Genomic DNA, 14,574 nt, shown 5'->3' on the forward strand with positions numbered 1-14,574 from the left:
GGCTTACAGATGCACACGCGCACAGCTGCACTTCTCACCCTCTTGTTCATGTGTAAAATTTAAAGTCAAGAAGAAAAACTGGTATTCAATCTGGTATTTATTCACCCATTGGGTTTGAACAGCGCGTCTTATAGTACTCGCATCTAAAAAGATCCATTGTCTAGATTTGTCGATATCCTCCTCGAACCTGTCGGTGATACTTTCTTCTCTATGATTCACCTTCATCCTCCTGTAGGTACTTTGAGCAGAGGCTGCAGGTAACAGAGGAAAGCTACAGAGAGGAAATCGCTCTGCTCCAGCTAAGGCTGGTGGAAAGTGCCTTGGAGGAATCTGTATTAACCAGGTATGCCAGAAAACATTGTGTAAGAGCAAAAACCTGCACTTAAAACACTGAGAAACGCGTTAACATCTATATCTTTGTGTTTCAGTTCCTTATCTCAAAGCCTACTAGAAGAGAATAAAGACCATGTGACCCCTGATGCTGAGCTCAAACAGGACAAACAAAAGGTGTGTCCAGGCTGTCAAAGGAAAAGCTTTCATTGAGGGAGAGCAGGTCTGGGAGATGAGTTGTTGGGTTCCTTTTGAATTGCAAACTTTGATGAAGTCTTCAGCTCAGATTTAGTCTAAACATAGTTAACTGTTCTGCAGAATTCAGCCTGATTGATTTTGCATTCATGAACACTAAGTATCTGAAGCATCATATCATGTCCCATTCAGGAAGTCCATGACAGTCTTTGTCTTCAGCTGGAGGAGAGACACACGGAGGAGCTTTCAGATCTACGATCCTCTATGACGATTTCCTTTAAGAAAGAGTTGCAACAGGTCAGATATGAACTCCATACTTTGAATCTGTCATGAAGTTTTGATTCAGTTAATTTAAGAGCGGTTCTTTAGTCTCCGATTTATTTTTACTCATCATCCACGTTTCTGTTGTTTTAAGATTCTGTAAATAAGAAGTGGCGCTAGTGTTTAGATGGTAACACTTCAATGTGGATGTAAAAGCTGGATGTTGTGAAGGAAGGGGAGAAACTTAAAATGCTGGTAGAATGGCAGATGCTCACAGTTTTCAACTTTTTTTAAAATAAAAATGTAAGTGTAGCTGAAAGAAGTTCAAACTGTTTTCCTCATCCAATCCGCTTCCTGATCCCAAAGTGATGCGGGTGTGAATGTCGAGCTGTATCGAAAGATGTGCACTTATGGGATTTCTGAAGCTGTCTGATTAACCGGGTTCCCGCTCTGATGAAATAAACTCTTTATTTATGTCACTATTTGTACATGTAGGTGCGCTCAGATCTTACTGACTTCTACTACGCTGAACTGCAGGAGATTAAGACTCGTCATGCACTGGAGCTCGAGCAACTCCGAGCCAAACTTTCTGACCACCACTTACAAGGTTCTTCTTGCAAACTTCATGAAATTCAAATGATGCCCACTGATACAGAAAACTCACCAGGTTCAATCACATTTTCTCAAACTTTTTTTTTTTTTTTTTTTCTCTTTCAGAACTAACTAAGGTTCATTCTGAGGCTGCAAGGCAGGTTGAGGTGAGAACAATAAATCAGATCGTCTGAAGATGAAACCATACAGTAAGTTTATGAATAATGAATTATGAATTATATATTTTACTCATGAAATGCTGCTCTTGATTAGGTGGAGGTTGAACAAAGGATGTGGCGTCACACTGAGGAGCTGCAGGCGAGCCTGACACTCATCCACAACCAGGAGAATAGAATAGCTGCCTTCATTTTACAACACGATGCAGAGATGCAAACGGTACACAAACGTGCACAATAAGGCATAGTAGAGATATATAGATGTACATATAATGATACCATGTGGACATGTCAAATAATATTTTGTATACATTCTTGTCAACGTGTGCAGTTGAGGCCGGAGTTTGGTAGGGAACTCGAGGAAGCTCTGAAGCAGGAGGGGGAGCGTTTGAAGGAGGAGATGAAGAGGCTGACAGGAGAGCTCCAAGAGAAGCACGACGCTGAGCTTTCTGTCCTAAAGTCGAACCATGACCGAGAGATGGAGGAAGAGAGGAGAAGCTTTGAAGAAGCTCTCCATGAGGAGAGGGAGAAGCTAAACTCTCTGCAGGCTGCACTGGACATCGATGACAGTACGACTGTAGTTGGTTATTATTAGGATGTTTGTCATGACATTGGAAGTTGATATGTATGAAGTAGTTCTCCCTCATGTCCCATTTTTTTTTTTTTTTGTCTCTCAGGCCCACAGGTGCTCGTAGTGCGGCAGAGACTGAAGGCCCAGTATGACAGTGAGCTGCAACAGGCAAAGAACCGTATGACAGCAGAGCTGAAGGAGCTCACTGCTCTCCTCCAGGAGCAGAGTGAGGAGCGGCTGCAACAAGCACACGACGGGTGAGCTTCATCCCTGCTCAAGGTTCTCAAGGCTGGGTTTGTTGGAGGGACGGACCCTGAAACATGAGTCATGTTTGTTTCGAGCTGATAAAGGTCATCTTCATACTACCAGTGTTGCTTTCACACTTCATGCACCTTGGTAGCTGTGCCAACAAACTCTACTCTGCTTCTTTAAAGCTTTAGTAAACTACAATATGCCCCTGAAGCTGATTTTTAAGAAAACAAAAGCCCATCTCATGTTTGATCAAATATTAAATGGTCAGATCTGTCGCAGATTAATCTTCTTGTGATTTACAGTCCTCTTATGAATCTTGTTTTAACACGAGGTGTTGACAGACCACACAGTTCTGGGGCCTGGTGTGTTTGTTTTCTGTAAACTCTAGTTCTAACAGCTTGGACTAACTCGTGTTTTTCTCTTTTAGGTTCACAGAGGAAAAGGCATCGTTGGAGCAGAGTTTAGCTCGACAATATGAACTCTCTCTGGCAGAGCTACAGAGCAAACATCAAAGTGAGCTGCAACATGAAAGAGAAACACGAGTGAACAAACACTCTCAAGAGATGGACACACTCAATGCCGAACACAAAGCTCAACTAGACTCACTCGGTGCCAGTCACAAAACTCAGCTCGACGCTCTGACTGTCGAGCTTGAATCCAAACACAATGCGGAGCTTGTTGCCTTGGAAGCAGCTCTCAATTCAAAACTTAAAAGTCTGGAGGCCGTTTTGCTGGAGACCAAGCAAGCTGAGCTGGAGGCTTTAGAGGCAGAGTTAGCTCTCAAACACCAGGAAGAGAGCGATGAACTGGAGCAGAGGATGCTGGGTAATATGGACACTTTGGAGGCAACCTACCTGAAGGAAGTGCAAGTAAGGGCACAGAGTTCATAACAAGTAAAACGCAACACAAATCCTCATGTCATGGGTTTAAAATCAAACGCACTATGCTGCTGTAATCTAGATTTTGTTGTTCTTAAACATGCTTTTGAATGATCTCTTATTTTGTTATGTCAGACATTGCGTGATGAAATGGTGCAAATTCAAGAGAGGCATCGTCAAGAGCTGAATCACCAGAAGTCCGAACACCGGCAGCTGATGGAGCGCCAAGCTGCAGAACAGCTGTCCATCAGGGAGGAGCTGAGGAAGGAGCTGGCTCAGGTGCACCTCGAGAAGTTTAGTGCCATGGCAGCAGAGCTCAGCCACGTTCACAAGGTACGAAACCCCCCATAAACCTGGCAGAGGATCAACCATGAAACTATCACTCAACCACTGAGAGAAAGAAACACGTTTCCTGCTTTGTTTTTTCAGACTGAACTAGCTGCTCAGAAAGAGGCCTTAGATATTGAACACTGCAAAGCCCTGGAGACCCTGAAGAAACAGGTACAAACACATGGTTTTCATTATCTGGCATTTCTTGTTAGAGAACGAACGCTTGCATGACAGCAGTACTTTGGAGTCTAAATTGTCAGAAGTAAAATAGTCAAATGTGATTTTTTTTTTTTCTCTTATCCAATTAGGAAACATGATTGCTCAGCATTCTATTTTGAAGTCACATTAACAAGTGTAAATATGGGTTTTTTCTGTGACATTTTTAATCAAAATAGGAAAAAACAAACAAACAAAAAAATCCAAGACTTTCAATCTAATATCTTGTTCTTGTATAACGTTGATTCCTGCTGTCTGGGAACATATGGCTTGTGGTTAGCCCATCACATACTACGCCACACAAATGCATTCATTCTGTCAGATATGCCAGTGTTTCTTCCATAAGAAATGTGCTAAACCAAATCATTTTAATGCTTTTTCCAGTTAGGTTTAAAATGCCAAAAAAAAAACGTTTTTTTGTTTCGTTCTTTGCCAGGTTTTAGAACTGGAACAACAACATGGCACAGCTCTTCAGGAGCTCTCACAAACCTTCACTGCTGAGAGAGAGCAACTCATCGAGCAGCATCATCTCCAGTTACAGGTGTGTGTGTGAGTCTGTTACATGGTGAATAAACATCCAAAGCTCTGCCTGCTGAGCTGTTTTTAGTGCTCGTCTGTAGAGTTTTGTGTCTGTGGCTCCCCCCCCCCCCCCCATTAGGGAGGGGATTACACGGAGTTATTGTTCATCCTTTATAATGGTCTTCTTGTGTGTAGAGGCAAAGACTATTTATTTAGATGTTGTTTTCTGAGAAGCTCTGTCGCTGTGAGCCTTTGACCAACTGGATATTGTTGGATATTAAACCAAATCTACTGCACACGTGCGCTGTAGGAGTTGAGGAGTGTCTCTGCACGAGAATTGGAGGCATGCCGCAGGGAGCTGGAAGAGGAGTCGTCGAGGCATCGGCAGCACTTCCTAGAAGAGGCGGAGCTTCAAAAAGTCCAATCAGAGGAGAGGCTGCAGGACAGGATTAATCAACTGAAGGTAAAAGGGGAGACGAGGAGACTGTTTGGGTGTCTCATGATTTCAAATATTGGGGTCACGATTCGATTCAGATCTATTTTCGATATTAAAGACGAAGTCTGTTTTTGAATGAGTCCATAATTCAGGATCTCCTCCAGTCATCTGTGAAACTGTCTGAATTTCTTGCTGCTCCATTTGTCACACTACTGAGTTAAAGAGCTAGCCTTAGCACTAAACAGGAAGTGACTGATTAGCCAAAAATTTAGATTTTTGGAAGTTATGAATCCATTTAAACTCTCGGAAGATAAGAATCTGGATTTTTACATAAAGTTATCTTTTTTCTCTTCCTCTATGGGAAGCTTTTATGCTGCTTTGTTGATGCTGAATGTCTTTAATATAAAACTAATATAATATTTGCACTTTGCAGCAGTCTGGTAGCCTCAACATAGCCATTCAACATAAAAAATGATTATGATCTTTCCCTTATTAGTCAAAGTTCAATATTTATTTGAGTGCCTCTTTGAAAAGACATTATGTAATGGTGCTGGATTATGGAAAGCTGTAGTGTGTGTGTGCTTGTTTTGACATTGCCTGCTCTAAGCTCCAGCTGCACCAGTTCATTCCCAGGGACGGTTCTTTCTGTTGGACTCTTTCCCACTGGAGCTTTATTCAAACCCAATGTCCACATAATCCCACCATCATATATGTAGAAGTGTTTTGTGCATCTGTCTCTCTGTTCTCTGAATCTGCTGGGCTGTGTGCATGTGCGTTTGTTTTTCTGAACAGTGGCTAAATGGATGGATCTAAGCTTTTTATCCGCTGATGCAGAAGATTTGAAGGCTGAATGTTCTGTTTTTTTTTTCTCCCCCAGACATTTCAGTCATAAGCCATTGAGACATGCCCAGTGATTTCTTTAGCTGAAGAACTTCGAAGAGCTTTAGAAAGATGATCGGTATCTATATTTGATTTTTTACACATTTCTGTGTTCTTTGAAGACCGAGTCTGAGGAGCAGAAGCAGGCGGAGCTTGAGGACCTGAGGCGGAGCTTCACAGCCGAACAGGAGGAGAAAGAGCGAAGCTACACCGGCAAAATGAGTCAGCTCACTGCCCAGCTGCAGCAGCTGGACGCTGTTGTTTCTCAGGTACTACACACGGTCTCTTCACAGTCTGGTGCTTTCTTTTATGTCCCTGCTGCAAATTAAGTTTTTGAATAAGGTGACACCTGATTGGTTTTAGGATTCAACACACTAAGCTGTGAAAGTAACTCCATTCTTTGACAGATACTGGCCAAGAGTTTCTGAGTGTAAGGGAAATATTCCTGCTAAGACGTTTGAGTGTGTTGGTCATGCTCATGTGAGGAAAAATCAGAATGACACATACGGACCTGATTGCAACTTTGTTTGGATTCTTGTTCTTCAGGTCGCCTCCTCAGATTTTTTTTTTTTTTTTTTTTTTACTCCAATTAGCTCTTCTGTTGCGATTGTGCTGTGAATCGTTACAGGTTAATCGAGTATTAAATTCATCTACATTCATTTAGGGTCATTTTAGGTAACAAGATCATATTTGAGTGATTGTTCAAGAAGAACATCTCTGGTTTAATCTGTGGAATCAAACGAGATTAAGAGACTTTTGCTGCAGGACAGACATGTTAACTAACAACTGACATACTTGTATATCGACAGGATAAATATTATTTTTAGAAGATATGAAAATGTTATGTCACAATTTTCCTGTTATGAAACATTCTGATAATCATCGACAGTATGCTTTAAACTCTTTAAGTGTAGTGGAATCATAATTTTTTTTTTCCTCACACTATTCTCACACCTATCCGCAAACTCCCCAATCATGAGAAGTCCATCCTCTCCGTCTTTTGCCTGCTCCACTTTTTAGAAAATTTGTGCTCAAACAGGCTGTTTGGAGATGTTCCCTTCATGACATCACAAAGGGCAGTAGCCCCTCCCCCAGGTGGGTGACACTCCCACAGTGAGGTGTTTGTTCTGCCCTCTGAGTCTGTCTTCTCACTGTAAACAATAGGACATGGAGTGAGAAAGATTTAGCCTCCTCAAGCTCTTCCAGAGAGGGGGTGTGATCAGACGCAGCTCATTTACATATTTAAAGCTACAGACACAGAAACAGCCTGTTTTGAACAGGGCTGAAATACAGGGGTTTATTGACATGATTTAATACAGGATCAGAGAGAAAACTTCACAGACATGTTTTGGAGAGCTCTGAGTCTTAAACTTGTTTAAAAGGAGAAAAATGTGACCTTTAAATGTCAATTATTTATTCTTAACCATCCAAACATTTACATTTCTTTTTCCAAATGTTTGTCTACACAAGACACTCCTCCATGAATGAATCGTTTCTTAACCTTCACCCTCTACTCTTATCATTTTGTAAATCCATAATTCAAACACGGTCATCAACATTAATGGGCCTCATGTATACACACAATGGTTACTATGGCACCTGCCTGGCTCTGCTCTTCATAGTGAGGTATTAAAAACACACACTTACCCGTGAGGTAAACGGAGAGAGGCTTGGAGGTGGTTGGGAGGGGGCTGTTGTCAGGGCAACAGCATTGTTTGGTTGAGGCAGGTGGCTGCTTGAGACATGTTTGATGTGAGAAAGCGGGAGGAAGGGGGAAAAGAGAGGGAGGAAAAAGTCTTGGTGCAAGGACACAGAGAGAAGGAGAGAGAGCATGACGAGGCCAAGGAGCAAGAGGTAAGACGAACAACTCTGACTTCATAGAGAGAGTTCTCTTCCAGGTCTGTCTGAGTGCTCGCCTCAATCCCGCTCCAGTTTAGAAAAGTAACCGTGGTACTTCTGCCAAGGATGCTCGAAGATTATTTTGGAGTGAGTGTGAGATTCAGCTTGTTCAGATGAGGGGGCTTGTGTTTTCTGTGTTGCTGTACAGTGAATGTATTTTATTTGTAAGGTTAATTTCTCTCACGACTGACATCTGGTACGGTTTCCTTTTCAATGCAGAACCTGCCATCTGCTTTTGTCATGCTCCTGGCACTGGTAGGATGTGGTTGACCATGTGACTTTTTTTTTTTTAATGCCTCCATGCCTACGACTTTAGGCTTTATGTTGTCTCTCTCTGCCTGACCTTCTCAGTCTACTGAATGCAATATTTCAGGATGCATAGGCAGATATGTTCAACTTGAAGGTTAAACTGAGTAGAATTTGGTGTTGAAATGTAAGATCACTGCATACATTTGTAGGGAATTCTGAGTAAAGCCTGTGGAGAGTCTTTCAATTCCAATTTGACTCAAAGTGGATTGATTAGATTATCTCTCCCAAGGTAACAACAGGGTTTTTTCTTTTTCTGCAGACATTAATAACGTGTTCTGCAGAGAAACCCAGAGAGCTACTTTAAGGAGTGTAACGAATGTAGTTTAATGTCTCCTACTTAACATGTGCCTACTTATGCTGATATTTAATTCTAATATTAACTTTAATTATGTATAATATAAATCCCCTGTCCCCCAGCCATTGCTACACTGACTGGTTAACTGAAAATTAGCAGAAGCATATAACCAGGAGGTGTTTATTGTGGTTACTTTTTGAACAGTCTGGTAACTTTTTTTTTTTTTTTTTTTTTTTCCTTTTTTAAGTCCGTTTCTTCTCTGTGTGGGTGCAGTTGAGAAAGGTTTGAGTCAAGTGTTGGCTGAATGATCAAACTCTGTCTGCCTGTGTTTGTCCAGCTGAGAGCGGAGGTCGGCTGTTTGCAGGGAGAACTGGAAGGGAAGCGTGCAGAGATGGACACTTTGGACACTCTCCTCCAAAGACGGGAACGAGAGAGTCAGGAGGGAGGAAACCATCTTAAGATGCTCACTGATGACCTGCAGGCTGCTAAAGAAGAAAAGTAAGTCATGTGCTGCCTGTTGGGTGCTTCATTAATTTCTGGTGCAATTAGTTTATTTACAAAAAAATGTGACTATGACTTTCTAAGATATTTAATATGGCAACTACAGATTACTGCCAGCGACTCAATATGTGCTTTGGGTTAACAAAGCACAAGTGGGTTGTATTTAGTGCCAATGAAGTTTGGCAGTATACTGCATGCTGAGCAGGAAACCCTTTCTCTACAATTTCCATTGCAAAGATTTACAGTGAGAGATTGCATCGCATGTCTTCATGTGTCACTTTTGCTTTCCACAGATGTAACCTCCACCAGGCCAATGAAAAGCTGAGGAAGGTCCTGCTCGAGATGATTCGCTGCACGATCGCTACAGAAGAGCTGATTGGACAAAAAATCAGTGCAAGAACCCAAACATCTGAGCCGGCGAGCCATCAGAGGAACTCTGCTTCCCTCAAAGATGCACAACAACCAGGTCTGCATGTGTCGAGTTCACAGCTCTTCATTGGAGATGCAGAATAGATGTACATTTGATTTCAATGGTTGTGAAATTTAAATGTTTGCATCCAATATTAATGGTTATTTTCTATGTATTTTATTCACAGACTTGTCTTCAGAGGAACTTGAATTGACCCATCTGCTCTGTGAGAGCCTGCTGGTTTCAGATACTCAGATCAATCCTGGTGGAGAAGAAGCAGCTCTGAGCGCGTGCAGCCGACTACGTCACACTGTTGACACGCTGCTGGAGCTGCTCAACCAGGCCAACGCACAGGTATAGGAGCCCACGCGCAGCAACCCACACAAGTACCTTTTGATAGATGGATAGATTTGAACAACTTTCTCACTTTTTTTCTCCAGCTGGAGCAGGCCCATGACGTCCACCTTTCGTTGGAGGACAGGTTCTCTAAAGGCAGAGACGACTCCGTCCAACTCCTTGAGCAGCACAAGCTGCTTTTGGAGCAGTTCGATCAAGAGGCAAGGCTTAAAAGTCAACTCCAGCTGGAACTCCATAAGGCTGAGGGTGAGCATTAACTCTTATGATTCACCCCCCCCCCTCTTCTCTCCTCTCACATAATTAATGATTTGTCCTTGAATTATGTGTCCAGGGCTTTTGGAGGGCTATGTGGCGGAAAAAGCTATTCTTGAGGAATCCCTGCAGCAGAAGGAGGCTCAAGAGGAGAGACTAGTAGAGGAGCTTGAGGACTTAAAGGTTCAGCTGCACAAGATGCAGGGTCTCACCGCAGAGCTGGACAGCCTCAGACTGAAGCACCAGGAGCTGAGCGAGGAGCATGCGCTTCTCCTTCGCCAGAAGGAGCATCTCTCAGCAGGGCTTGGGGAGAGGGAGAAAGGTGAGCGGGAGCATTCATGCGTGTCTGTCTGCATAAAAATGTTACGTGACTTTCTTAGGTGTGCTTGACCGCACACTTGCATAACGCGCTCGCTCAGATGTGTCTTTTCTCCGTAGGCCACTGGCTCATTTTAGATCCTGACACAGGTTTGTGGGTCAGAGTGGCGTATGAGTTTGTGGTGAGGGGGGGGGGGGTGAATATGCAGTTTATTTGCAGTGATGTGCGAGTTTGCTGTTTGTAACACTACCATTGCCATGAACTAGTCGCAGGATTGCTGTGTCCTTTTTCCTCTTCTTCAAACACTTCTTCATTCATTGCCTTTTCTGCAGGAAAGACACATTATGTGTAAACAAAATCTTTGTATTTAACTTTTTTATAATAACTGTTCCCCCCCCTTTTTTTGTATTCACACTGAAACAACAATCTTCTCATGTTTTTAGCTCTTCTGGAAGAGACGGAGCGTCTGGCTCAGGACAGGCTGGACTTGCAGCGGCAAGCGGAGAAGGACCACAGCTCTCTGTCCCTGCGCCTCAGGGCCCTGGAGAGAGAGTTGGAAGAGCAGGAGACAAAGGAGCTGGAGACGGAGCAGCACCATAAGACTCATACGGAGGACCTTCACCAGAGAGTCCAAGCCCTCGAGAAACAGCTGAAACACGACCGACAGTTTATAGAGGTGAATTTGAACACAGTAACCTGAAGAATATAACAATCACCATTTGCATATAAGGCTCAGTTCTTCCTCACTTGTCCCTTTTCATTCACGATTAAAACTCCAATAGGGATCTTGTTTTCTTTTTTTAAACGTGGGTTTATATCTCGCTGCTTAATGCAGTGGTTGCCATCTTTAACATAATTTATTCCTGTGCATATAGGAGCAAGCTGTGGAGCGTGAACACGAGAGAGACGAGTTCCAGCAGGAGATCCGTAGGCTCGAGGCCCAACTCAGGCACCCAGCCAGCGTGGATAACAAAGGACACCGGGTGAGACAGCATCGTTTTTTACATAAAGATGCATCTTGTTTGCAGTGGGTTTGCTTTTAGTGTGTTTATGTTTGAAGCATTGCAAATGGGATTTTTGTAACCGTTAGCTGAAGTTTAAATGGAGTTCATTAAAAAGGTTGAGGTGATGAATGCATTGTTTGTTCCCTGATGAGCCTGACTTATGCCATGTGTTTATCCCTGTGCCGTGTGGATTGCTGTAGTTTGAGGACTTGGTTCTACAGGTATGAAATCTAACTAGCATCCTCCTCTTTGCTCCTCTGACTCGTGCATGGTGTGTGCCGTCCATCATTACTTCTGTGCAATCATCCATAGACTAGTTCTTAGTGCTGATATGTGCCTGCCATGCGTTCTACATTCATTCCAATGTCATCCTGGTTTTTTTTTTATAAATATTCATCTGCTTCATTTGTCTTGCACCTCCATGTCTCTGCTCTCTGGAATGGCTTCTCTTCATTGTTTGGTGACGGCGGCTGCAGACCCGGAATGGCTTATTTTTCTACATGTAGCTTTCAATTCGCCAAATCCCTTTCCGCTACTTTAATTCCCTAAAAACATGTCTAAAATTGTTTCCCCTCTTTGTGGCTGTAGGTGGAGAGTCTGCAGGCTATGATCAAAGACAAGACGGAGGACCATGCGTCTTTGCTCGCAGCCAGCCAGCAGGCCCAGCGCGACCTTTCAGAGCGCAATGAGGAGATAGACAAGCTGGCTGGGCGAATCAGAGAGCTTGAACAAGCCCTGCTTAACAGTGCCGAGAGTACCAGATCTGTGAGTCACCTGGAACAAGAGCTCCACAGAGCAAGATTAAGAGAACAAGAGCTGTCACAAGTAAGAAGAACAAAACTTTTTACCGTCTTATTTTTAAAAATGTAAGAAATTCTGATAAGTGAAGCAGGGCTTCTCTTTTTCTCATAAATAAATGTATTTGTTTTTGTCAGGATAAGCAGGCACTGGAGCAGCAGCAGTTGTCCAACAGGCTTCAAATCTCTGCCCTGCAGTCCAAGCTGGATGAGACGAGACACTGTTACCATGACAACACCCGCGACCCCACCGAGGAGCTGAGGGATGCCCTGGACACGGCTCAACAGAGCCTACAGAGCAAACAGCAAGAGGTCTGTAGGATTTTAGGCAGGGCTGGTGTATTTTGGCTGAAAAGTGACCGCTGTTAATGGAAGCATTTCACACCACGACAACAAATTAGTTTTTTTGGGGTGGTTTTGCATTTTTTTGTTGCTGCAGATTTGAACTTTTCAAATTACGACTTTCAATGATTTGACCCAATGAATAATGCAATTGTTTGTTTGTTTTTCGTTTGTTTTTTTCTTTATAGGGTGAGGCCCTGCTTAGCCAGCTGGAGAAGGTCCAGAGTGAGTTGAAAATCAAAGAAGTCGAGCTTAAACACCTCACACTACAGCTGGAGCTATTGTCCAATCAGAATGCGGCTCACGTCGCCGAGCTTCAAGAACAGATCTCTGCCCTAAAAGTGAGTCTGCTGCTGCTCTCATTCTCTCCTTTTAAGCATAGCAACATGAAGAAAAACAAAAGAAGACAGAATCACACGAGTAAAGATGAAAACTTTAAAGCGTTATATAATTCTCTGCCTGCAGGAGAATGTGTCTACTCTAACCATCGTCAAAGAGAAGGAAGAGGAGCAAAGCGAGTTGGAGGGGGCCGGGGATGTGACCCTCCCCTCTGCATTACTGCAGGAGAAAAATGAGGAGATTGACCACCTCAACAATGAGATCCAAAGACTGGAACAGGATCTGGAGAGCACCAGGGACACCAAGGTAAGAATGACCTGGCTGCCATGTGCCAGCCCATCATCTGGCTCTCAGAATGTAAAACTCAGATTTTATTAAACCACTTAAAAAAATAAATAAATAAAAAAAAGGACAAGTACACTAAAAAGCTATGAAATTACAATAACTTGAGTAAATGTTATTTGCTTTCCTCTGTCTAATATATGCACACAGATCACATGTGGAGAGTGTTGATGTGTCTATATTTAATGAGGCTGTACATTTCAGTGTCTCATTAATTGTTCTGATCTTTCTTTAAAAAAACAAAGGTTTTGGAGGCTGAGCTTGAGGATTTACGCTCGCAAGTGGAGCACATGAAGTCTGAGATTGTGAGGGTGCGTGAGGACAAACAGGAAGAAGAGGAGCGCCTGCATGAGGTCATCAGCACGCTGCAGGCAGAGCTCGCCACTTTGGGACCCAACCTGCATGAAGTCAGCGACTCTCAGGACGGCGACAGCATCAACCCCTCGCCCGCTCCCAGCCCAGAACCTCGTCACTACCCAGTCCAAGAGAGACGGGGAGGGCCGAGTAGCCTGAAGCAAGAGCTCAGCCTGACGCGCACTACCTCGTCTCGTCCCCTTAGATCTCGCCTCAAAGCCCTTCAGAGTCAGCTGGATGCTGCCGTTGCAGAAAAGGAGGGACTTGAACGACTGCTGCTCACTCAGGAGGAAGAGTACAGAGGGCACGGTGAGGAGTTTGGAAAGAGGCTGAAAGCTGAGTGGGAGAGAGCTAATGAACTCCAAGACCTCCTCAATGCTAAAGAGGCTGAGCTGGAGAAACTCGGCGCCTGCATGGAAGATGAAAAGGAGAAGAGGAAACTATCACAGGAGAGGGAGAGTGACGGCTGTCAAAGTCAAGCCCAAGAGATGAGCACCATGAATGAGAAGAACGCCCAGCTCAGCTCTCTGATTTCGGAGCTCCAAACTAAGCTACATCACAGCACAAGTGAAATCGCAGCTCTAAAATCAAAGAAGCAGGAGCTGAATATTGAAACAGAAGCCCTGAGAGAAACCAGCCTCACTCTGGAGAGACAAGTCCAGGAGGTGCGAGCTGAGGTGGTGGACTTGGAGGAGCTGGTCGCCGAGGAAAGGACGAAGGTTAAAACCCTTGAGACTGCAATGGGAGAGTTGTCTGCAGAGTGTGAGGCGCTGAGGAGGAGGGAGGGGCAGCTCCAGGAGGAAATCGAAAGGCTCAGACAGGAGGTGACCTCAATGAGAGCCTGCATCCAGAACCTGACATTTCAGCTCAACGAGAGGGAAACGAGTCAAGAAGAGGCTCAAAAGGAGGTGTTGGTGAGTCTGAGCTATGAGGTCAACTGTTTGGTTTTCACTGTAAAGAGCTCAATTCAAGGGCAAATGTTAACCGCAGCTGAATGAGAGTGTTAGGGATATTAAAGTACAATCAGATTTTGGTGTTTGTTTAATAGTTTACAAGCTAGGAAAAACAGACCTTTTAAATGTTCTTACCTGATATAAGGCCTGGACCAGTCTCGACTTTTTAAAGGTCTCCTTTTGTTTTGTAATCAAGAGCATTTTTACTCGTGGCTTGGTCTCGCTCTCAGACTGAGCGGACTCTGGATTTTGGTTTCTGGTCCCAGTTAGTGTGGTCTTCTTGACGACCACAGTAACCGGGACTGTATAAGAAAAATATGCAATACCTGCAGATATTTGCATCATAATGATGTGAAGAATGGCCTCCTTTCTTATTTTACGGCCTATGCTGCTGGTTTGAAGGAGGTCTGAGCTTTTTACTATTTATAAAAACCTAAACCTGCTTCTTTGACGGGCCCCATACTCAGA

The 14,574-nt window shown here is 43.6% G+C and overlaps 1 protein-coding gene across 1 annotated transcript in view; it reads left to right on the top strand.

Annotated features, from left to right (window-relative positions):
• The window catches only part of pcnt (pericentrin), a gene marked incomplete at its 3' end in the record, with an annotated part of 30,358 nt that overhangs the window by 13,157 nt on the left and 2,627 nt on the right, over nucleotides 1-14,574 (top strand). The window contains exons 19-45 of the mRNA XM_079369285.1: nucleotides 236-343; nucleotides 429-507; nucleotides 718-822; nucleotides 1,282-1,393; nucleotides 1,504-1,544; nucleotides 1,651-1,773; nucleotides 1,885-2,122; nucleotides 2,231-2,381; nucleotides 2,804-3,245; nucleotides 3,390-3,587; nucleotides 3,684-3,755; nucleotides 4,237-4,341; nucleotides 4,630-4,782; nucleotides 5,757-5,903; nucleotides 8,475-8,635; nucleotides 8,932-9,104; nucleotides 9,235-9,401; nucleotides 9,488-9,650; nucleotides 9,736-9,978; nucleotides 10,419-10,651; nucleotides 10,851-10,958; nucleotides 11,180-11,200; nucleotides 11,568-11,804; nucleotides 11,915-12,088; nucleotides 12,307-12,459; nucleotides 12,584-12,763; nucleotides 13,045-14,067. Of these exons, the coding sequence (XP_079225411.1) occupies nucleotides 236-343; nucleotides 429-507; nucleotides 718-822; nucleotides 1,282-1,393; nucleotides 1,504-1,544; nucleotides 1,651-1,773; nucleotides 1,885-2,122; nucleotides 2,231-2,381; nucleotides 2,804-3,245; nucleotides 3,390-3,587; nucleotides 3,684-3,755; nucleotides 4,237-4,341; nucleotides 4,630-4,782; nucleotides 5,757-5,903; nucleotides 8,475-8,635; nucleotides 8,932-9,104; nucleotides 9,235-9,401; nucleotides 9,488-9,650; nucleotides 9,736-9,978; nucleotides 10,419-10,651; nucleotides 10,851-10,958; nucleotides 11,180-11,200; nucleotides 11,568-11,804; nucleotides 11,915-12,088; nucleotides 12,307-12,459; nucleotides 12,584-12,763; nucleotides 13,045-14,067 (5,110 nt within the window). The remainder of the gene's footprint in view (nucleotides 1-235; nucleotides 344-428; nucleotides 508-717; nucleotides 823-1,281; nucleotides 1,394-1,503; nucleotides 1,545-1,650; nucleotides 1,774-1,884; nucleotides 2,123-2,230; nucleotides 2,382-2,803; nucleotides 3,246-3,389; nucleotides 3,588-3,683; nucleotides 3,756-4,236; nucleotides 4,342-4,629; nucleotides 4,783-5,756; nucleotides 5,904-8,474; nucleotides 8,636-8,931; nucleotides 9,105-9,234; nucleotides 9,402-9,487; nucleotides 9,651-9,735; nucleotides 9,979-10,418; nucleotides 10,652-10,850; nucleotides 10,959-11,179; nucleotides 11,201-11,567; nucleotides 11,805-11,914; nucleotides 12,089-12,306; nucleotides 12,460-12,583; nucleotides 12,764-13,044; nucleotides 14,068-14,574) is intronic.

This window comes from Symphodus melops (assembly GCF_947650265.1).
Source record: "Symphodus melops genome assembly, chromosome: 19".
Classification (NCBI taxonomy): Eukaryota; Metazoa; Chordata; class Actinopteri; order Labriformes; family Labridae; genus Symphodus; species Symphodus melops.